The sequence below is a fragment of the Ixodes scapularis genome, unplaced genomic scaffold (genome assembly GCF_016920785.2).
Source record: "Ixodes scapularis isolate PalLabHiFi unplaced genomic scaffold, ASM1692078v2 PGA_scaffold5__190_contigs__length_132052651, whole genome shotgun sequence".
Classification (NCBI taxonomy): domain Eukaryota; kingdom Metazoa; phylum Arthropoda; class Arachnida; order Ixodida; family Ixodidae; genus Ixodes; species Ixodes scapularis.
The window spans coordinates 86,831,120-86,855,161 of record NW_024609880.1 but is presented as its reverse complement, the minus strand read 5'-3'; the positions used below and the strand labels follow the sequence as shown (position 1 = coordinate 86,855,161).

The following is a 24,042-nucleotide window of genomic DNA, read 5'->3' as shown; positions in this document are numbered from 1 at the left end:
ACCGAAACGTCCGTATCCCGCTTGGGTGATATAGCAAATGGTCTCAAGCAACGGACGCGAACATCACGTTTCTTCGTTGATTTGTCTCCTTCAACGCTAGGTCGCTGGTGACTCGCTTTAGATGCGTCATTAGCGACAGATGCCAACTTGTTTCGAAAGCCACCGACGTCACGGGAGCGTCGCGTTGCGTTTGGTTGTCGCTTCGCGGTTTGGCGAAAACGATTGGGAGAAATCGGTCGAGAAGTGGTAGGCAGAGACGCGCCCCAATCGCTCGATCCTAGCGTTTTGCGATTGAGAACGCGCGGATCTGCTACGCGGTTTCGGATCCGCTTCGCGGTTCCGGATCCACTTCCAGTGTGAATTCACACGACGGAGAAATCCCCGGGATTTCTCCCTCGTGTGAATACACCGATCCCCTTTTTAGGGGGATCGGTGACTGCAGCTCCGAGTACATAAAAAGAAAGCTCGCGCTGTGGAACCCAGAAAATAGGGTTCATCAGTGATCCATTCCCACTACTGCCCGCTTTGATCAAAAACCGTATGCGTAAAAAAAGAAAAAAGAAAAGAAAAACCCGCAAATAAAACAAATGGTTTTTGGCACGTACGTTCCACAGATGCCCTATTTTGGTTATTTGCTTCGAATCTTTTAAATAGGGAATGCAAGCGCGTGTACCTACGCAGTCCCCAGCATTCTCTTTTGTGCTTCAGTAATTTAGCGAAAAGGTATATTACTATATGGCGTGATGCACGTTAAAGGGGCGATGCAGCAATGTGTGTAATTTCAGTAAATGTCGCGTAGATTTACTCCTTAGCATTTGTACCTATATGAAACACGCGTTAGTTTTTAGGCTCGTTCACACTCTTGCAACTGAGTACGACCGTGAGAGACAAGACCGATTTTTAATCCTCTTGCGACGATAGGGACCGGGCGCGCTGCTGCGGAGATGGTTCTAAGACGTCTCTGCAGAAAGGCACCGCAGAAAGAGGTGCCTTTCTGCGGTGCCGCGGCTCTCCTGAGCAAATAAAACATTACATTACATTACGTCGTAAGAGGATTAAAAACCGGTCTGGTCTCTCTCGGTCCTACTCAGTTGCAAGAGTGTGAACGAGCCTTTATTATCCAAACAATTCCAGTCGCAAAAACAATAGACCAATTTCATTAAGGGCTGGTTCACACACTTGCGTGAGTCCGGCCAAGTGCCACTTCAACGGCTTGCGACGGTAGTCATTTTACGGGTTTCTATGGCGACGGGGTTTTAAGCCGCTCACAACCGCCCCGTTGCCATAGCAATCCGTAAAAAGGTTAATGTCGCAAGCCGTTGCAGTCGCACTCGGTCGGTCCGACTGCGACGGCTTGCGAGATTAATCTTTTTACGGATTGCTAAGGCAACGGGGCGGTTGTAAGCGGCGGTTGTAAGCAAGATCCGCGCAGGGTTCCCATTGTTATCGTTTTAAAAACGAGCCGCACACGAGGAAGATGAAGTCCGGAATCAGGCACGCGCCCCGCCGCTTGTCCCATGTGAAGAAGGTCGGCCCGAAGACCAGGGGTCTCCTCGCTCGGCGGCGCCGCAGAGACAGGCCAGGGCGCGACGGTGGTCAGCCATGGGTGCCAGCGCCGAGGCGGACGAGACCCTGTGCCAGGAGTCGCTGCAGTTCCTGTGGGAGATGCGCGGCTCGGGCCTGCTCTGCGACGGCCTGCTAAAGACCCACGACGGCGGGGAGTTCCCCGTTCACAGGGTGGTCATGTCCAGCTGCAGCGAGTACTTCAGGTCAGACGGCGAACCAGAGATCGCTGCTTTCAAGATGGCGCGACTAGCTTTCTCAGCGGGAACACTTCGCGGTGGCAAAGTCATTTCAGAAGTAAAATGAAATGTGTAATCAATTTTAACGTTCGTGTTTATACTGCGTAAGGTCGGTCTGCCTTTGAGATGCGGCGACACTGGCTTATGCTGTAGATGGGGAATTTAGCCAGTGCAGTACAACCGCTAGTTTGAGTTCTTTAACGTACATTAGGCAATAGTGATACACGACCGCATGCCGCGGTACGATGCTCATCCAGATCGAAACGGGCAGGGGTGAGGATTGAACCCAAGATCCTTGGAATTTGCAGCGCGAGCTTTCGCTCCAAGTGCTCGGAGCTGCGCGGGGCCCTAACACATCCGGCCACGAATCCCCCCTCCATTTCATAAGTAGTGGTTGCTGGAACACTCGGACGCGCCGCAACGCCGCAAAATGGAGAGGAACAGCCAACGTCGGTGGAGATGCTAAGATTCTGAGCGTTTTGGTTATATTCACTGGCGCGACAGCGAGGGGCCAAAGAGAGCCTTCTGTAAATACCAGACGATAAGGTGCAACACGGAAACTAAAGAAGAGTCTAGGGACGCCAATGAAAGAAATGAGCATCAGTCAGCGGTTTCGAGACTGGCTACCACAAATACAACGCTCCGCTACATGTCGAGTTATTAGGGAGTTTTCGTAGACCGCGTTTCCCACTCCGCTAAGCCCTCCGCAACGAAGAAGCCGCTACTGCGCTTGCGCGCCCATGGCCCTGACTGTAAGTTCCGGGTATCGTAGCGCGTTGCGGAGAACATTGCGGGATGACGAAAACGATCTACGAAAACTCCCTATTGTTGTTTGAGCGTTGTTTCTTGTGGGCGGAACCTCTCCTTTAGTTGTAGCAGTAGATTACACTGGTTGTTTGCACTGGGCGCCATTCCCTGTTAAGAATGGATCGTGTGCCTTAAAACCTTTTGGGACCTCCTACGAGGATGGATGCATGGATGTATGGATGCGGCTGAACACTTTAAATCGGGCAGCAACTTGCGCCACCTAACCACATTTGTTTTTTTGACGATGAAGATAACACACTGTCGCCGTCTATCGGGTAGCCGTGGAACACTTCCAGTTTCCGTATATTTCCTTTTCTTTTTAGCGCTTCTTTTACTTCTTTTTGGCTTGAAAAACTTTTGACTATTTGTTAAACGACAATTTCTTAGATAGTACGTACATTCGATTCGCTAACACAGCAAAACCTTGGCTCTAGTAAAATGCAGTTTCAGGGTGACCTCATACACGGCGCCAGCGTGCCAATATGTTTTCTCGTCGGAAAAGATCCCAAGAACTCAATCGTAAGCAAACGCGCGAGTGCGTAAACGGGTCTTCATTGTCCCCTTATTGTCCCCTTATCGTCTCGATTGACCGTCTACCAAAGACAGCGTTGATGGCGCGAAGTGCCCGTTCCGGAGGTGCTGTGAAAGAATACAATCAGCACGCGCTCGACAGCAATGTATTCAGCAGCTATGGCGGCCACTGCATTTAAAATTCCAGTTATTGTTTTTCTTTAATTAGCTTAACCAACACAAACAAATGCGAATGGTATTCGGCATCGCGATTTTATAGCCAAATGACGAAAAGGGCAAATATGTTATGTTTTTTTTTTTTTTTTTTGTAATGAGACGGATGCCTATTGTGGTGCGACATTGCTCGCCCTTCTGGGTGGCCGAGCGGATCCAGGAAGAGGAATGATTGGTCTTCAGAGTGAATAACCGCATATAGTTCAAAGCTGCATCTGATGACGATGGACCGGGGTCGTTAGTTTTATAATCTACTTTTAGGGCTGGACTCCGTGGAACAAATATGTGTCGAACATCCGACATACCTTCGTCTGGCCTGACGCTTATTTCGAGCGCGGCGCAACAGCCACTGTTCTGACGCTGCGAGCGGAGTGAACGCAGCTGGATGAAAGTCATCGCATTTTTGACGCATATTCGCACCGTGGAGTTCGACCTAGCTCTATTGCTGTGTTTCGCGTTCGCCTTTGTGCATAATGGACCATTTTCCGAAATCGCCAGTTCAAGAGGTTCTGGTATGAAAATACGTGAGCACGTGCTCAAGCGAGCGTGGCAACTCCGTACACCAAGAGAGAGAGAGAGAGAGAGAGAGAGAGAGAGAGAGAGAGAGGGGGATTCTGCTTGTTTCACTGAGTTGCAGTGACATTGAGTGAGCTCCCCCAACGTCCTCTTTGTGCCTATTGTGCCTCCAGTTTCTTCAAAAAAAGCTTCTTCCCTCTCCGTCCTAATGCGCGCTGTTTCATTTTTTGAAGTGTTGAATCCCCGTTTTTCGCGAGGTGGCGCCGGATATTTCTAAAATGATAGATTCTCCGAGTTAGCGTTTAACGTCGTACTCCGTTTCACCGTAAGTGCACCGGCTAATGCTGGCAAAAAAGAAGCTAAGAAAGCGACAGCGACGCTTTGAGCGGGCCTGCTATACACCAACTCATGTTTACAAAAAAACCGGAGCGCCCCTAGTGGGCGCCACCGGCGTCGCTCATGCGCGATGGGGGTGTGGGCTAGAAGCTCGCCTTCACCCATAAACAAACCGTTGAAATGCGATGTTGTCGGCGTCGGTGTGAGTCCCCCTGCCCTTTTTCGCGTTCGAATTGTTGATTCAACGTCTTCCCGGCGATGTCTGACTACTTGAGCGGCGTCAGCGAAATTACCGAGGCTCGGTACACCGCAAAACTTCGCGTGAATAATGTGACATGTGGCCATTTATTCCGCGTGGATGCCGCAGTATATGTACGCTAAAGCCTGATTCGCATGATGAGATTTCGCCCGCAATTTTCAGTTGCGACACCGCTCGGGCTGCAAAAGCGTGAACCGCAGCTAAAATGGTCGACCTCGATACTAAAAATCGCAAGCAAAATCGGATTAAGTGAATTAGCCATAACAAGCCGGTGATGGTCACTGGTAACAATGATCTACATCTCTTTGTATCTACTGTTTACATCGAGCTTGCTTACCAACCTTCAAACTTAGTTTTTCGAGGCCTGCACTTACTTCTTATCGCAAGTACCGGGCCAACATTTGGTCTACGGGCCGGCGTCGTCTAAGAGAGCAGACGACAAGCAGAAACGTTTGAAAGAGCAGACGACAGTTCGAACGATCAGGCGGCCGTTTGAACTTACGCACTGAACGTAGTCCGCAGGTTGTCCGCAAAACTTGACGGTTTTCTGGCGTTCATGTTGGAACAAAACAAATAAATCTGATGACCACAAGTATCCGTGAATTCAACCCGAAGTGCTTCCCGCCCAAGCAATCGTTGTCCACGACGGCGTCTGCTTTTCCATTTTCACGGCGCATATTCACGTTCTCGGACGAACCTAGCACGTGAAAACTGATTTTTAAACCTTTCTGGACTCTTTTGGTACGGCCCCAGTCGCGGCGTTTTGACGAGAAGGCAGGTTCTTGTCTTGTTCCTTTCAAAACAACGCAGGAATACACGTCTGGCATGGGGACTTCTGCCCACAGCCCCAGACCAAAAGTGTGCCCGACGCGCCACCACCGCGCCGTGACGTCACAGAGTTGAGTTCGTGTATTCACTCGCGCACGTGAAATGAAAATGTCCACAGGATGACAAGATTCACCACCGTTTGGCGCGACCCTTACCGGTGTTTTGTTCACGTACGTCTATTTTATTGCACCGCTGGCGCCGGCACCAGGGCCCTGTTCGCGAGTCCCATCCATGGCAGCGCGAGGCAGGAGGTCCTCGTACCGGGCGTATCCAAGGCGACGCTGGCCATCATCGTCGAGTTCGCCTACAAGCGGGTCACCTGGGTCGGTTGCGACAACGTCGAGAGTCTTTTGGAGGCGGCCGACTACCTCTGCGTCATGGGCATGGTCAAGGACTGCTGCGAATTCCTCGTGTCCATCATGGCGCCGGAGAACTGCATCTCCATCCACAACGTGGCCAAGCTATACAACTGCTTCGACCTCACCGAAAAGGCTTACAAGTGAGCGCCGGGAAGTCGCACAGGGAAAGGAGCTATCACGCTAACAGTCTAGCTAAGCACTTTACCAAAGGACTGCATCGCAATCCGCGAATATCCGATGGCCTTGGTGCGGAAAGGTTTTGCGTGGTTCGAACAGCTGGATGCGCCGCAGTCTCGGCGTTTTCTCCCCGGTATTGGGGAGCGGTAGCTGCCGCCATCTACTGTCGTAGGCTTCTCGAGCGCCATAGAGACAGAGGCTTGAGGCACCACCACCGCTACGCGAGGATCTGGCGCTGCAGGGACGCTGTTTAATGCAAAGGACCAGAGTAGAACGTGTTAATGTTGTTAATTAAAGGGTAAGTGGCCTACCCTTCTGTGATTTGTATTATTGTCATTGTCATTCCGGAGTGTCAATGTCACTCCGGGATTACGGTGCTAGCGCGAAATAATGGTGAGGACCGGGTAGTTAGGCGACGAGCCAGGTAATAACAGGCCACATTTTCCTCTGACCTTATATTACCGCAGAAATTGTCGGTACTTCAGCATATTAAGTACTTAAAATCACAGTCGTCAAGCATTTTGAATCCTAAACAACGCGCTGAAGAGATTCAGTTTCTCGAGTGCCAATAACTCTAAATGATTATAGCAAACCTTATACTCACCACTGAGAGGATCGGTTTTTGACTTCATAGTGCCCAGGAAGTTGCTCCCGCGTGGCACGCATATATCGGCATAACTTGATACTAAATGTCACTGACAAGAAGAGAACGGCGGAGTGTCTCTTTTGAATTCCGCCTGGCCTCAGCACGCGCTGTTTGCCTTCCGTCGTGCTCTGGCTGCGCGTGCACGGTCTAGGCTCACCACGAGACACCGAAGCGTTGCCGAGGGTACGAGGCTCGCACTGGAGAGGGGACAACTGAAATTGCTACCTGCCATTCTCACCCTGCCAGTGACTATAGAACTGTCGTAGTATAGAGTTATGGGTGTCATTGCTCATTTTGCTACTATATATTATGAACTCTAAGAATGTCTGTTTTTTTTTCCTACAGAACATGTCGCTAGAAAATCGCTGGGGACCATGATAAACTTTTCAGGAAGTGAAAAGTTTATCATGCCCCCCCCCCCCCCCCCCCACACACACACACAAAAAAAAACAAAAAAAAAAAACGTGCGTAGGAACAATGATTAAGTGAAAAGTCATGCATATATTTTGTCTGCGCACGTCAGGTATTCTCTAAGTCAATAGTTTTTCGAGCTTGGTCGTTCCCAGAGCCCTTGCGTTCTTCGTAATGAATGGCTGCTTGTGTGTTCTGCAGGAAAGTGAACACATATAACTTTTTAGGTTGTAGAGCAGGGGTCTCAAACTCATTTGAGTGGGGGGGGGGGGGGGGGGGGGCAAAAGGTCGAGGGCCAATGTAAGGCGGCGGCGGCGGGGGGGGGAGGGGGGGGGGCAATGGAGAAGGACCTTTACGGTCCTGCTTGTCACATTTGTAGGTTTGATTCGTTTTGGGGGCTACTTTAGGCTCTGACCTGGTGTGATATCAAGAATAAAAATTACAATGCGTCGCCACCATGCTGCAATTCTTTTATAGAACAAAATAGTGCGTGCACTGTAGTTTCCGTTGCTAAATACATCGGAAATTATTCAAACTCAAGATTTCTTTATACGACAGTTATTGCTTTCTTGGCGATTTTTATAGAAGCAGTTTGATAAAATACTTGTATTTTTTACGGTAGTGTCTGAAGGCGAGAATTCTAAGCTCATAGCTTTATCTTCGGCAATCGCTGCTACTGAGCGAGAGCTCTTGCAGCTGAAGGTGACAAAAAGCTGAGGAGCGAAAATTAGAACGAAACATTGTTATAACATTTTAAGAGCAGAGCTGCGTATGTAGCATTACTGAATTGGTGACATTAGATTATTATGGCACAGGCAATTCTTAACGCTCAAGACATAGGGACAAAAGCTCGGAGCCGGTTACTTGCGGGCCGCGTCCCAGCGAGTCGCGGGCCGCATGCGACCCGCGGGCCGCGTGTTTGAGACCTCTGGTGTAGAGTGTAGAGAAAACCAATCTAAGCACCAAGGACCGCTCTCATCCGTAAAACCCGTCACAGCGGTCGGTTCTGAGTAGATGCGGGAGAATGAATTCTTTCGCGTATCAGCTTGATTGAGAGTAAAACATTTTCAGGTTATAAAGATCTAAGGATACATATCAACCGATTTCAAAAGCTGGCCGGCATGGAAGGTCGCAGTCGCAATAAGGAAGTACTTGAACTTATTTATACTCAGGTTAGCTCTAGTGACCATTTCCACCCTGGGTATTGATGAAAGAAATACGGAGGTTAGCTTGGACCTTTGTCCTACCTCGACTACTTTGTGCTGACGTTAAGAGAAAAGTGAAGGTTAGATATTGCAGTAAAAGAAACGACGAAACCAATGCCACCTAGAAGACGAGGCTTGCGCCCTTCTTTTCTCAAACATAATCGCTATGATAAGTTCACCCACAACCTGACACTGAAGGAGGGAGTTACGGGCTATCCGGACCAGTCAATCGCCTCCCTCTCATCACCCGACCCCGTTCTCTGGGTGTGTGTGTATGGGCAAGAGTGTGTTCAAGCGTGGCAAAATATAGCGGTATACGACTGTTCCAACGAGCACGTAACTTGCACCCTACTCCTAGCTTAGGGGTGAACATAGATCGACGCAGCGCCACCTATCTTGCGCCAGCATCGACGACAGTGCGTCTCGCAGCGTCTCACGTGGAGCGCTAGGCTAGTACCGGGGTGTCCACCGACGACGACGTCATGAGCAGGCTTTCTCTGATTTTGGTGGTATCGCTCGAACTGGCATTCTGCCCCGCAGTTACCTGATGCAGAACTTCATCGAGGTGTCCAAGAGGAGCGAGGAACTGCTCAGCCTGGACATCGACGACGTGGAGGCCATCTTCTCGGACGAGAACCTGAACGTGATCAAGGAGGAGACCGTGTGGAAGGCCGTGACCCGCTGGGTCGACTTCGACCCAGAAGTCCGGCAGCAGTACATGATCCGTCTGCTCAAGTGCGTCCGCACGGGACTCGTGGACACCACCTTCTTCGTCGAGAGGATTAAAGCACACCGATACATCGCTGATAACGAGACATGTAGGTCAGTCTCTCGGCGCCTTTCATCTGCTCTCTTCCACGACTAGTAGACTGATCTCGCTGAGCGCCCCAAACATGCCTGACGCCTGTCCATAGAAAGCGAGCGCCAGTGGACGAGTCAGCTCATGGCATCTTGTGTTCTGCTCGCGCAGACCGCCAGCATGGTTGTCGCGCATGCAGAGACTACAGTTCTCATAATACATGCAGGCAGCGGCGGCGTAACAAAACTTGCTGGTGAATTGTCTTTCAATAAATTTACACTCTATAAGCAAGATTACTGCTTTAGTTGGAGTATCGTCCCTGAAGCGCGTCTTCGGCTGGTGTGTTTAGCGTCCTACGCTGCCCATACATCAAAAGTGGTCCCGAAGTGGCAACAAGTGACGTCACAGAAGTCGAAGTGTCATGCTGTTGCATGTCGCAATCCTCGCGGTTGGTCGTAGAAATGCTAACGAGAAGCTGCGAGTAGCACAACCGAACGCGAGTGCCGCTGCCGTCACGGCGTCCCGACTTCGGGCTGCCGAAGCTTCCATGGACTGCCACACTGGAGAGCGACCTGCTGCAGAAGAGGAGTCTGGCACATACGCTACAGCTGTTGGGACGCCGCCAGGATCGCGACCGGCGACAGCATGACACCTCTATGACGTCATCAGGCGGAAATCAAGGGACCACTTTTTTGGACACGGTAAACACCCCAGTCGGAGACGCGTTCCAGGCACCATAGTTGAGAAAGTTTCGCAACGTTTGTCAGCATAACGAGGGATGATCTTCACAAGAAAAGATACTAATTGCCTTCGACTTGAAAAAGGCTTAACCCCACATTAAGCGTTTGAAAAATTTCAATTTTTCCTTTCAACTACTTATTCAGGAATGTGTACTCTTCGATATTCTCACCTTCACGGTAAATTGCAGTGTAATAGTATTAAAAGTAATTATTTTTTTTTAAATTTTTATTTAGAGTAAGTTGGCTCTATCTGGCTCGTACGGTACACACACGACGTCACGGTGCGCGATTGCGCGCGTGCTCTTCGCATCGGCAGGCCGTTGGTGATCGACACGTTGCGTTTCCTGTACGACCTGGACGTGGTGGTACACAACGACGAGGTGCCGACGCCCGTGTTCGCCCGGCCGCGGATACCGCACGAGATGATGTTCGTCATCGGCGGCTGGATGTCCGGAGGACCCACGGCGTTCATCGAGAGCTACGACACCAAGGCCGACCGCTGGATCAAGGTGCATAACGTTGTCTCGTACGCATCACGAAACTAGAGTCACCGACAAGAGTATGAAACAGCTTGGAGGTCTTTTCAGTCGTCCCGCCCAAAATAGAGGCACCTTAGTTTTACTTTCAGCGCGTACCTCCAGATTTTGGCGTCTCCTGTGCTTCGAGCGTTCCCTCGCGGCCAATGCGCGGCTGAAGGCAACAAGCTTGTGCTGTAGGCCGGGCATTCAAAATAGTGGCCCTGCTATTCTCATGTTGTGAGTGGTGCACGTAGAATATTCAAAGCCTGTGCACTAGAATCTCGACGTCATTACAGTGAAATTAGCGAAGACAGATTGGACACAAGTTGTGCGTCGGCGTTCGGTTAGGCCTTGTTCGTGTCCAATCAACGCGTCGATGGACTTTTGGCATCGCGCTCAAGTACAATAGGGATGTGGCTCTCAAGGTTTGAGCAGCGTCCCTGTCGAGTAAAATTGATCAATTTTAGGTCGCGTTTCTGTTATGTGTGACGTTGCGTTCTTTCAAACACTCTGTCAGTGCCCCTTAGACAGACACTGAGGCATGCCGACAGATGGTAGTTTATGCTTGTGGATCGTGCATGCTGGGACGCTAGGACGCCATCATGCACGTCGGCATTAAACGGTTGCCTGTCGCCGACGCTAGTAGAGGCGCCTCTTTTGTGCTCGCGTCTCGTGAACGCTGCGGTGCCCCCTAGCCGAGAGAAAAAGGCCTATTACTGGGTTCGAGGAACAGGAGGATGCTTGCAGGCTTCGAAATTCTAGATTTCTGTTGGTGTAAACCATTTCAATAAAGAGCTTCTGGCAGGTGTCATCTTAGGGATTTTACGTATGTCGCGTGTTTTTCTCGCTTTCCGAAGCCACGAACATATGCGGAGAGTAAGTTGTCTGCTTTTTGCGCAGGAATTGCGATGAAGTCAGTACGACGCCGAGCTCTTATTGGCTTTTATTGAAAATATAGTGGGTAGACCTCAATGCTGGATGCCTTGAGGTCTACCAACAATTTTTTTTTTCAGTCCGTCAATAGGTGCTCGACGTTCTGACATCATCGCCGCTCCTGCGCAGGGATCAGACGAGCTTGCGCTCTGCATACAACGCCGTGAAAGGTCCCGGCACGAGCATTATTTTTGGCTAACCCTGGACCTGTGGGATAACTCGCAAGAAATCAGAAGCTAAGAATTATCAATGCGACACGAATAAGCTTTCTGGCTTTAAGTCTTCTTGCTGCGCAGCCGTGCTCGGGCAGTGGAATCCCTGTTTAAGGCAACGTGTTTGGGCTCGTGGTTCTGACGGCGCTCTCGGTTGAAACCATTTCATTGCTCGTGCATAGCGAGAGATAAGCAAGTGTGATTTGTTTAACTTGAATGCCGGCCCGGGCGACTTTACATGAAGTACAAGTAGAGCGACGTAGGTGGAGAGCGTGGATCCGGAGGGCCCCCGAGCGTACCACAAGTGCGTGGCCATCGGCAGCGACATCTATGTCATCGGGGGCTTCAATGGTGAGGACTACTTCAGCAGCGTGCGCTGTTTCAACGCCAAGACCAAGATGTGGCGCTCGGTGACACCTATGCACGTCAAGCGGTACGTTGACCGGCGACTATAGTCGCTGACAGAATAAGAGTTCAGGAGAAATTCCTCCCACCTCTTTCCACTTTAGCAGAGCGAACGCTAGATAGGGTTCCTCAATGCGCGCGCGCTCCGCTGGAGGGTGAGGACAACTGCGTCGTCTGCTACGACGGCCGCCATTACGGCGCCCACCCCGACGGGCGGCTTGCGTAGAGCGTGCCGCCGCTTGCGGCGGGGGCAATATTCACAAGGAAGCGCACATTCGCAAGCTTGTTTTAAGGAGTTTAAACAAAAAGTAATGTTGTTGCTGCTGAAATGTTTATTACAAAAGCAAGAACAGAACCGAATGGTTGCGAAAAGTTATGCACAGCGTCGCTTGTAAAGGATCAACGATTTTTTTTTAAACTATACTCGCAAGTTAGCGCTGAAACTTGTGCTCATGTTGCACTTCAGTTTTTTTTTAGCTCCACACTATAATCAAAAATATTTTAATATGCAACATGACAGGCCTTACTAAGCCTTCAAACATTAGGCTTGAAAGGTCATGTTGACGAAGACCACGAATCACTGTGTTGGCTAAGGACACGAGTTATACGCGTCCTCGTATTGGCAGCGTGAAGCTGCTGGGACTGATGCGCGCGGCCGCTGACACAACCACAAGTAGCATCTAAACGATGCGTTCAACCCATTCAGTACTCAAGGTACCATTCGTACTTTGATGCGGATCTGTGAACAAAGTATTATTATTATTATTATTATTACTCCACAGTCCTCGTCAGAATTAGCAACATTTTTTTTTTTAATTTTTATTCTGAAAGTCTGGTGTATGTCTTTGCGGAGATGTATATATACATGCTCAGCAAAAATGCTCATGCAGGGCATTTTGCCCGCAGATTGGTTTGTGCAGTTTGCTTCTGGAATAAAAGATACTGCCGTGCACAGCTGTCCGATTAGTGCTTGGTGTCAGGCTCAAACCCTAAAGGGAATATTTTTGTATGTCTGTCTATGCCACGATTCGAAGATTAAATTGAGTAGGCATATAGTAATTAGTGATTATTTTGTTATTGATTATTTCTAGGGCTGGGCAATTGATCGATGAACCTACCGATTAATGCTATAATCACGCTTAATTTGTTTAACCGGTTAATCGGTAAAAATTTGACGAATGAAAATTAAATAAAAATTAAATGCTTTCACCAAGCAGACCTGGACGAGCACACATATATGAAGTGAAAACTTTAGATGAAATATTAACTTAAGGAAAACCATAAGAGGGAGATTTGTAACTTCATACCAGTGCAGAAGGTTTTCACATGTCCCAGCGATTTCAACGACGTGCGAGTGCCCGTTTAGCGCAGCAGAGACTAATGTGAGCAATCAAAGGAAGCCGCCCATCTCGGAGAATATCAACGAACATTTTGTCTCATGGAGCTGAAGTAGTAATCTGTGAGTTTGAGTGTTTTTGAACTGTTCTCAACTGTACATCCAAGTTGATTCATAATTGAAATTATTGCGTCGTTTACCACATATTCAGCAAAAAAAAAAAAAAAAAGATGATTTTTTTTATTTTTAAGCAGTATGGAAATGCATGCATGGAAATGAACGAGACCAATTAATTAATCGATTAAAGGGTGGCGATTAATCGGGTTAATATTTTTAATCGATGCCCGGCCCTAATGTAATGTATATGTATAATTAGCCCGTGTGACTGTTTCAGTGAAACGTAAAGCTCTTACGATATGTGCTTTTAAGCAGTGTGAGAATATGGTACACTCGCTTCAGGCAAAAGCAAAGCACAATGCTTCAAATCACTTGGAACAGATTTTATTGAAACAATGCGATTTGTTGCGAGCGAACCACACCAGTTCTATAGTCAACTTTGCGGTTAAAATAAACTTATAATTCGTATCTACAGGCGAGGTTTCAGCGGGAACGGGCGCGCAAGCAACAGCGAGTTAAGTTCACAGAGAAAAAAACACAGACCTAACAAGGCCACAATTCCGAGCTATAACACTGGCTTAGTGTTGACCTTTTACGAAAGATTGACACCGGCACAAGTTTTGCTTCCATAACTGTTCGAACTACCTGCTGGAAGCTGTCGAAGGTGGATTCGTAACCTCAGCCTCGCATACCTTTCGGTAAGCATGCTGTATATAGCCTTTTTGTGATCCGTGCAGACTTCCAGGCGTGATCGGTATACCTTCCTTAGGTAAGCCGTAAGTGAACGAATTCCTGATTGTAATTATCTTGTCTGTGCACCAGGAGTTTATGGCCGTGAAGTGCTCTTCGTAGTCTTTCAAAGTTTTCATAACTCCGGCGCTTGGATAAATGAGGTTCCCTCCATCGCAAACATACTCCTTCAGTGCAGTCAATGCCTGGTGGCAGTTCCGAGGAGACCCTCTTTGCATTCTGCGCACTTCACGGATTTCAGCATTCCTTTCAAGATAAATCCCCCAAGGTACAAGAGAATCTGGCACTCTTTTGATGACAGCTCTCCAAGAAACAAAATCTCCGAATCATCTATTTCTACAATTTCAATCTCGACACACTGCTCGACACACAGGCCGGTCGTGGGCGACGTAATGGCCGCCGCGGCCGCGCCGACGCTCCGGAGGCGGCACTTGCCCTTTCAAAGGCTGACATCACCCTGCGAGAGGGCGCGCGCATCGAGGAACCCTAAAGAGCGATCCAAACCAACGCTTCTTTTTGCGCCTGTAGGTCGTGCGGCTGCGGATGTGACGTATTTTCGTGACGTCGCGCCGCTTCTTCGCTCCTTCCGGGCGCGCACAAGAAAGTTGGTTGATTTCAACTTCTTTCTCAACGCGCACAAAAACGCGCGGTGACGTAGTAGGGCGCTCCTGTGTCCCGGCCAATCGGTGGAGGCCAAGCTAGTTCCGGCTCCGCGTTTCTCGCCGTCTGGCTGCCCTCTCCTCCCTCCCTTTTATTATCTTCCAACAGGACAACGCGATCTCTCTCTCTCTTTCTTTCTCTCGCCGTCTGGCCGGCCAGTCTGTCGCAGTTGCACTTTGCTTGTGCGCTCGTGCCTGCGTGCGCGCGTGCGCGCTCGCCCGAAGTTTCGCCCGTCCAAACCAAAGCGCACGGTTCTGACTCAGAAAGCGCGCCCGGAAACAGCAAAAACGCCACGAAATGCGTCACATCCGCAGCCGCACGACCTACAGGCGCAAAAAGAAGCGTTGGTTTGGATCGCGCTAGGCGAGTAGGCGACCTCCTCTCCAGTGTTCGCTTTGTTAAAGTGGGAAGAGGTGGGAGGGGCTCCTCGTAAACTGTTAAACCCGTCATCAAGTATAGACGTTGAGGCCGCAATTTTGGTAGTCGCCAGCCGGCGAAATGGTGTAATCTGGCGTATCATTATTGCTAAGCAGTACACAAAATTGCCGACTTTTGTTTCGATAAAAAAGACAAAAAAAAATCGCAAAAAAAAAGAGAGCGAACATAATTGAGCACACACGGTGAGTAAGTTAAGCTGTCGACAGCTCGCGTGATATAAATATTTGAGACGATTACCGAATGGCGTGCGCTGCCCTTAGACTTTAGAGCGGCTACGAGGTACCTGGATTGAGTCGCTATATCCAGCTAACGTATTCGGTAATTTTGGCTATTATATACTCAACTGTTAAAGAAACGGTAATCGTTAAGGTTTTAGTCGCAATGATGTGTATGAAATAAACCTCGCCTAAAACAATGTGCAACCCATTGAACCACATAGAGGTTTTCATATGTCAATTTAAGAGCCTAATATTATTTTTTTTCCTCCAGATATTTAGCGTTTAATGGTGCTTAATTATTGAATTTTATATGATCCAAGTTTACCCAAGGAACATGTTCGCCTCCGCGCGAATAAATGAAGAATCACACTATTCCGTAAAAAATAAGAATTAAAAAAAAAAATTGCAGACACGTATTCACTTTTTATTCGAAAATATGTCGCTTGATCTCAAACCCATCATTAAAAAAAAAAAGAATATATATATATATATATATATAATATATATATATATATATATATATATATATATATATATATATATATATATATATATATATATATAAAACTGAGAAGAAAAAAACCCTTGGTGAAAACAGCAACAACGGACGATTTAATCTTTGACGTTTCCGCCGGAGTCCGGCCTTCGTCAGGAAGCTTCCTGACGAAGGCCGGACTCCGGCCGAAACGTCGAAGAATAAATCGTCCGTTGTTGTTGTTTTTCACTAAGGGTTTTTTTCTTCTCAGTTTTATACCCACGCCTTCGGACTCCCGCCACCATGCCCGTTATATATATATATATATATATATATATATATATATATATATATATATATATATATATATATATATATATATATAACGATATACATACATCGCCTGTATTTCAATTCTGGTTTCAGGTGCTACGTGAGTGTGGCGATTCTCAACGACATCATCTACGCCATGGGCGGATACGATGGTCGCCACAGGCAGAACACCGCCGAGAAGTTTGACTACCGGACCAATCAGGTGCTGCCGTTCTCTTCTTTCTTCTGCGCCGAATCGTAACGTCGTGGCCCGTGATTAGCGTTCTTCTGCACCCCACTCGTGCTTCGACCGACGCCATTGTCGCCGGCAACTTGGGAAATGGGGGCGTGGCGAGTTTACAGCATTGTGCGGAGCGCAAGTTCGTCTGCTCCTTGCAGAAGGGTTGCGATGATGTCAGAACGCCGCGCTCTCATTGGCTGATTTAGAAATATAGTGGGTGGAGCTCAAGACATCTATCGTTCAGGTCTACCCACTATCCTTCAACCAGAGCCAATCAGAGCTCGGCGTCTTTCTGACGTCACCGCAACTCCTGAGCAAGGAGCAGACGACTTGCTCTCCGCATACTGTCGCTCCACAGCCAATCAAGTTGCGGCATTACCCAAGAGGAAAGCCGAATAACCAATCAGGAAGCCAGAAGTGTGAGGCGCCACGGTGCTGCTCATGCGTAACATTTCGCGCTGACATCGTGCGTGGCAGCCGACCGTATAGTTTGTAATCAATGTCAGCCCTATTACGCTCAGCACAGCATTCCAAAATAACGTTTTTTTTTTTTTTTTTTTTTTTTTTTTTTACGCAAGATCTGGAAATTGAAAACACAGTTCCCTCAATGCGCTGGCGAAAACAGCGGCGCGCCATTTTCGTTCATTCGCCCGGCGGAATGCATGGGATCAACATGCAAATTTTGGTTCTTGCCTTTATTTGGCAGGCTCTGGCAAGAAAATGATATAGTGTTATTCCTCGGTGGCTAAAAAGTTAACGAATGTAGTTTGTACACGTTTTAACACAAACGTTTATTCAGGCGAAAGAGAAATACTCCCGTAGCACACGACGCATAGCCTCAACACTGGCAAATGGCGGTCGTCTCCTCTTCGCTCCCTTCTTTCTCTCCCGGTCCTTCGGCGCTCTCCTCCTTTTCCTTCACTTTTCTCCTCTCCGGCGCCTTCGTCGCCACACCCACTGGCCAAACTCTTGCCTCCGAAGGATGGATGGATGGATGAATGCGGCTGAGCCCTTTGGATCGGACGGTGGCTTATGCCACGTAGCCATTTTGTTTCACCATTTAAGCTTAGAATATTTAAATGTTAAAACTATATTCATTCCGCACTGCAAAGAAAGTGGGGCTATGAAACCCCCTTGCCATCAGTTAATAAGAAAATACCTAGTTTTCTCTCGCTTTCTGCCACTATTCACTTAATCTTTGCTTGGTAATCTCTACTGTCTTGAAATCCACTTTCCCTTCGCTGTCTCTAAAACCCAATGACTATATCAAAATCTATGTTGTCTTCGGTAGGCATAGGATGAAGCCCTTTACAGTAGAGTATCAAGTGCTCAGCCGTCTCGTCCTCCTCTCCACAAGCAGTGCACACTGTATCAATTTCCTGGTACTTCGCTCCCTATGTTCTGGTTCGCAGAGCACCCGTCCTCGCCTCAAACGAGCTTCTCCTAGAATTGTCATAAATGCATTCTTTGGCAGTAACTGTTTTGTTTCATCCATAGCTTTTTAGAGCCGTCTTTGTCTGCATTCCGTCTAACCACCGATCTCTTTCTGTGGCCTTAACTTTCTTCTTAACTGAGACCTGCTCTTCCGTATTTCCACTATAGCCTAAAAACTTTCCTCTTAATTTCCTAGTGCGCTGTCTCTACTTTGTGTCTATGCTCCTCATGTATAAATAGCTGAAAACCTTTCGTGCCCATTGGTCCCCATCCATTTGCCTCAACCGATCCTCAAATTCTATCTTGCTCACCGCTTCCCTGCTCTCAAAAGACGTCCATCCCATGTCTCCTTGTACTCCCTGGTTTGGCGTTTTGCAATGTGCCCCCAAAGCCAGTCTACCTACTCCGCGCTGTTTTATTTCTAGTCTCGCATGCACTTCGGATTTCATGCATAGCACTGCGTTTCCAAAAGTCAAGCCAGGCACCATGACTCCTTTCCAAATTTCTCTCACCACCTCATACCTGTTGTAATTCCAAAGTGCTCTATTTTTTATTACAGCTGCATTTCTGTTGCCCTTACCTATTATATACTTTTCATGCTCACTGAGATATTCTGCACCATCACATATCCATACTCCTAGATACTTGTATTTGTTAGCTCTCTCATCTGTAATATTCTGTATTTTCAAACTCTCAACTTCATTTTTGTTAAAAATCATGACTGCTGATTTTTCACTACTGAATGTACGAAACGAAGAAAGGTTGGCACCATCTATAAGCGACGGCGGCAATCTGCTTTCTGGTTGCCGCCGTCGCTCTTAGATGGCGGTAGCGGTCCAGAGTTCTATGTCACAATTATTTTGCTGGTAGACACGATCCTGGGGTACCTAGCCCCAAACAGCTCCGCTGTAAGAAATAAGTAGCGTTATTCCTCTTCTACCAGGCTCTCTCTCTGTGGCTTCACGACGCCATTTTTGAGCGAAGGCGCCAGTGAGACGAAACCTTTTGGACCATACATTGCATTAATTTTATTTACGCATAAGGGGCTTTAGGCCGTAGCCGTGCCACTTTTTGAACCATGCCTGTCTCTCTTAAAGGGAAGATGGGGCACTTCTTCATTTGAGAAAAAACGCACAAGTTGCGTTAATCTGGCCTTTAAAATAACAGATATCACAATTTTATTTCAATGCGACGCGCCGGAGAGACATAAGAGCAATATAAATATAGGGCTGAAGCCCCCCCTCCCTAGCCTTGGGCAGCCAAAAGATCCGTCGATGACGTCACGTACAGCGACTGTCTTTCGCATTTTCTCGCGTTTAACAATACTTGCGCAGCAAATGGCTTGGGTATTCGGGTTCACGGGGTAAAAATACACTAGAATTCACTTCTAACTCATTTTTTTCACGAAGCTCCATAGCTTCCCTTTAAGTTCCGCGAAACTTGGTCCCGCGGTGTGAACCTCGCTTCCCTCTCCGGACATTTTGCAGTGGACCATGATCGCGCCCATGAACGTTCAGCGGAGCGACGCGTGTGCGACGACCCACGATGGCTACGTGTACGTGACTGGCGGCTTCAGCGGCAACGAATGCCTCAGCTCGGCCGAGCGCTACGACCCGACGGCCGACCAGTGGTTGATGATCGCTCCCATGAGGTTTCGGCGCAGCGGCGTGGGATGCATCGGCTTCCGCAACTTCGTGTATGCTATCGGAGGATTCAACGGCACCTCGAGGCTCTGCTCGGCCGAGAAGTACAACGCGGAGACCAACATCTGGACTACGTTGCCCAACATGTACACGCCCAGGAGCAACTTTTCCGTCGCCGTAAGTCGAGCACACGCTCTTGCAGCAGTCGAGGCGCTTACCATAGATTTGCCGAGAGGTAGCGCAACAGATGAAGTGTATAGAACACACATGCTGTCGACCTTCGTATCGCCAACGTTACGTCGTCTATTAGCGACGCGCGCGTCCAAAAGCGCCGCAGTGGTCGGAATAGAACGATCTCACCGCCAGTTTCGTTTCGCCACCACTGCCGCCATGCATCGTGGGAATTTTAGTCTTTCTGCACGAACAATAGACCCACCCAGGGTCTGCGCTAGCAGAGCACGAAACGGCACGAGCTGTCTCGTGAACTCAGCGCATTGCCAGAGTGTCCATAAGGAGTATTCACTGGGCGCCATATTTGTGGGTGCTGTCTAGAGTGCATGCTCAAAACGAGCCCACATTAATAGGCTGCTAAGACCGGCAATTTTGAGGGTGCGGAATGCACGTTACAAAATAAATGTGGAAGCTCGCCATCAGCACGCGCCCAGCAGTCGCGCACACAGCTATGGCCGCCAGTGAATACTTCCTATAGACCGATCTCACCAGCTAGTTTGAGTACGCCACCGCTGCCGACATGCATCGTGGGAGCTGTAGTCTTTCTGCACGCGCGACAACCCTGCTGGAGGTCTGCGCGAGCAGAGCACGAGGCGGCATGAGCTGTCTCGTGAACTGGCGTCTGCCTCCTACGAACTACAGTCATGGCGGCGTCACGCATGCGTGGAACGCTTGGTGAGATCAGTCTATTGTAACGACGTTGGTTTAGGAATACGACGACTCGAAGCTTCCATTGTTACTTTTCACATGCACTGCAGGGTGTGTTTTTTAAGCTTAACAAATCTGTTAAGCTTAAAAATCTACACTTATGCGGGCAATGCAGGTGAGTCATACAGCCAGGGGGACATAGTATAGGGTGCTAAACATAACGATCGGTCGGATAATTATGAAAACTTTGTAAATTAACTTTTTAATTAATGATATAGACATGATTCAAATTAGAAACTTGCTGAGTGTACTCGAAAAACACTAAATCAATCATTTTTATAAATACTTTGAGCGCGTAAGAAGCTTAGTAGTGCGTTGAATGTATACCACACCTGAAACAGGTGCAAGTCTGGGCTATGATAAGAGACGGAAAAATCGTGAGGGCGCATTATCGCACCGGTAGCTCCCGCTGCACAAGTGAAAACTCTAGCGCACTACTGCGCTTCTCACGCGCTCAAAGCTTTCGTAAAAATGGCTGATGTAGTGGCTTTCGATTGACCTTCAGCAACTTTCTAATTGAAACCGTATGTCTATTTTAACTAATTAAAAGTTGATTAAAAATTTTACTTCATTAGCCAACTGATCGTTACGGTTAGTCCCCTATGTACTATGTCCCCCTGGCCGTATAACTCACATGCACAAACCGCATAAGTGTAGCTTTCACGGCTTTTTTTTTTTTGTAAACAAATCTGTTAAGCTTAAAATCAACAACAATCTTGTATACCATATCGAAGTTCAAGTTCGCAACTGATGACACGTAGTCAATGATTACGACTCATGACGACACAGCGAGAAAAACTCTGGTCATGACGTCACGAACGGGAACCGTAAGAGGGCGCCACCGAAACATTTCGGTGCTAATAGTCACCGACAGCTTCTAAAAAATTCAAGGCGTGGCTCTTCGAGATTCGTTTTTCTAGACAATCTTGTTGGCTAATGCTTGGGTGTCATTGGCTGCAAAGCAGTAATAATATGCTCGGGACTCACCACACCCCGCGTTTCTTAAGTTGTCATTTACTGTGCCAGGCATATATATCTGTGCGTTTTCCGGGGACCATGATAAAGAACATGATAAGCCAAACTTCGTCAACGCTACACGTTACTCGTATGTTTCCCTGCTTGCATTGACATGGTATGGCAAGATGAAGGGACAACAGAGTGATTAATTGCCTTATACCGCAGCATGCATATTATGCTGGTTTATAATAATGCTCACTCTCATTTGAGGTTCGGCGAAAGTTCTTGCACTTTCCCCGATTTTCCCGCAATAACGGTTGACAATAGATTTCTTGGGGGTACAGTAGCGTTTAATTTCATTTCTCGCTTGTTGAGTGCGACGCGGAATAAACAGCAGTGTAGTACACGTAATGGCCGCAGCGGCGATCGCAACGCCGCCTGCAGTCTATAGACCGTTTTACTGAAAGAGGGCGAGAGAGAAAAGGGGAAAGGGCTAGCGGCGCTTTCCCCCTTTCTGATTGTGTAGAAAGAGTGAAAGTCCCGGATGAGAGGCTTCGCCGGTGTTGGCTGTCTGCTGTGCGCGAACTTCGTTCGCGCTTTCTTTTCTGTTTTAAACTCGCAAACTTAATTAAAGCCAGGGGCTTCGATGGCAACAGTCGCCCGGTCATCGGGACACCATTGCTGGGTCATAGGGTGCACGAATAAAAACAGAAAGCATAGAATACTGTCCGAGGACATATGTAGCTTGCAAGGAATCCAGCAAGGCGAGAGCGGCTGCAATGTCTTTGAACTCCATCGCTTTCCACATGACCCCTGTCTCCGGGGGCAGTGGATTGCTTGCGTCCGTAAACCGAAAAGGCGTTTCCTCAACGCCATCCTCTCGACTTCGCTCGGAACATTTCGTGAATGGAGCGCGCACCGAACGCTGTACCGCCGATGAACATGGGGTACGCTCGCAATGTGCGTGCGAGTTTTCTCATGATAACTGCTGTTTCAGCTTGTAAAATTTCGTAACTGAATTTATCTTAATAGTGATAATTTGTAGTGGTGACTGAATCGATTTTATCATCTACAACACTTAGTTAAAGGCTTTTATTTCCGCCGCCGGGTGAGGCTGGAAATGGTTGAAAACGTAGTTCTATTGTTTTTTTTTTATTATTATTATTATTATTTTTTATTATTGCGATCTCCTGCGCGATACAAGAGAGCCGGCAAAAGCGCTCCTTGGAGTGCCGCTGGTGGGTTGTTTCCGTTGACTAAGGCGCTTTGAGGCGCTTGATAGTCGCTGCAGGGAACGACTCGTGTGTTGCGATCTGCGTTTTCGAGCCCAGTGTGCACGTTTCTCTGTTTGAGTCATGGCATCCGCCAGTGTGGCGACGGGGGGAACAGCGGCAGCGAACGTGCCAGCTATAGAAATTGGAGGTGAGTACTCAAAATATTGCATCAAATAGTAAAATAATTCGTGGCTGCTTCGAGGCTTTCTGCGGTTCGATAAAAGTATATCTCGAGCGTCTTCGTTGTTCATTCACAAGGAAATATAAGAACAGGGACACGAAGATAAAAACAGCACAGCAAGACGTTATATAGCAGCTCCGGGCGTTTACAAAGTTAATTGAGGTTGCCGTTTCGTGTATCGCTTGCTGATTACAACTAAAAGCGGCTACGTTTAAATAGGCCCATTGCTGGCAAAAATGTATAAATGATTCATCATTTCCAGTCATGCGGAAAGCAATGGAGCTTAAAAACATTAGAGCCGTACTTGCCTTGCCGGATTCCATGCAAGCTACATAGGTCCTCGGACAGTATTCGACGCTTTCTGTCGTTATTTGTGCACCCTATCACCCAGCATTGGTGTCCCGATGACCGGGGGACTGTCGCCATCAAAGACCATGGCTCTAATTAAGTTTGGGAGTTTGAAACGTAGAAGAAAGCGCGAACGAAGTTGGGGCACTGCAGACGCCCAACACCGGCCAAGCCTCTCATTCGGGACTTCCACTCTTTCTACACAATCAGAAAGGAAAAAAGCGCCGGTAGCCCTTTCTCCTTTTCTCTCTCGCTCTCAAAATGGCGCTACCCACGATAAAACGGTCTATAGACCTTTTCCACAAGGGCGCCGCCATCTTGAATTGACGTCACTTCCAGTATGGGCGAAAACGTAACTTTGCCGTTGCCACGCCAATAGAAGACATTTAGGATATAAGCCTAACCGTCACACATTCTCGTTTTGGCTCGCCTCTATTTTTTTACTAGTTACAGGTTGAAACGTTTTACTTTTTTTTCGTCGCCCATACTGGAAGTGACGACAATTCAAGATGGCGGCGCCCTTGTGGAAAAGGTCTATAGTCGGTGCCTGGTCGAGAACGAAGTGGAAGCTCCTCCCAACTCTCTCCCCTTTGGCAGAGCGAACGCTGGAGAGGAGGCGACCTCCTTTCCACCATTCGCTCCGCAGAAGTGGAAAGGGGTGGAAGAGCTTCCACTTCGTTCTTGACCTGTCACCGACTATAGGGATCGCACCTGCAACGGTTGTTCAACGTCCGTCGCAGATAATCGACAACCTAGTGTTCGCCATCGGCGGCTTCAACGGCGAGAGCACGACCAACCTGGTCGAATGCTACGACCCGAGCACGGACCAGTGGTACGAGGCCACGGACATGAACGAGTCGCGGTCGGCCCTGGCCGCCTGCGTCATCGCCGGCCTGCCCAACATCCGGGACTACATTCACCAGCGGAGGGACAACCTGATGGAGGAGAAGCGCCAAAAGATGCTCGACATCCTCAGGCTCCGGTCGCGACAGACGAACAGGGACAGCGAAAGAAACGTCTGA

At 48.3% G+C, this 24,042-nt stretch overlaps 1 protein-coding gene across 1 annotated transcript; it reads left to right on the top strand.

Annotated features, from left to right (window-relative positions):
* The first annotated feature begins 1,602 nt into the window (after positions 1–1,602).
* Positions 1,603–24,042, top strand: LOC8039867 (kelch-like protein 10). The gene is made up of 8 exons (XM_040222551.1): positions 1,603–1,769; positions 5,501–5,791; positions 8,631–8,912; positions 9,946–10,138; positions 11,556–11,725; positions 16,118–16,226; positions 19,166–19,498; positions 23,761–24,042. The coding sequence occupies exons 1-8, from the start codon at positions 1,603–1,605 to the stop codon at positions 24,040–24,042; spliced, it is 1,827 nt and encodes a 608-aa protein (XP_040078485.1).

What these genes read in the sequence shown, in the direction of transcription:
- LOC8039867 (XM_040222551.1), top strand. Translation starts at nt 1,603, where the DNA reads ATGGGTGCCAGCGCCGAGGCGGACGAGACCCTGTGCCAGGAGTCGCTG. An exon ending in AGCTGCAGCGAGTACTTCAG is followed by an intron (nt 1,770 to 5,500) that starts GTCAGACGGCGA and finishes CGCCGGCACCAG; the next exon opens with GGCCCTGTTCGCGAGTCCCA. An exon ending in TTGACTACCGGACCAATCAG is followed by an intron (nt 16,227 to 19,165) that starts GTGCTGCCGTTC and finishes GACATTTTGCAG; the next exon opens with TGGACCATGATCGCGCCCAT.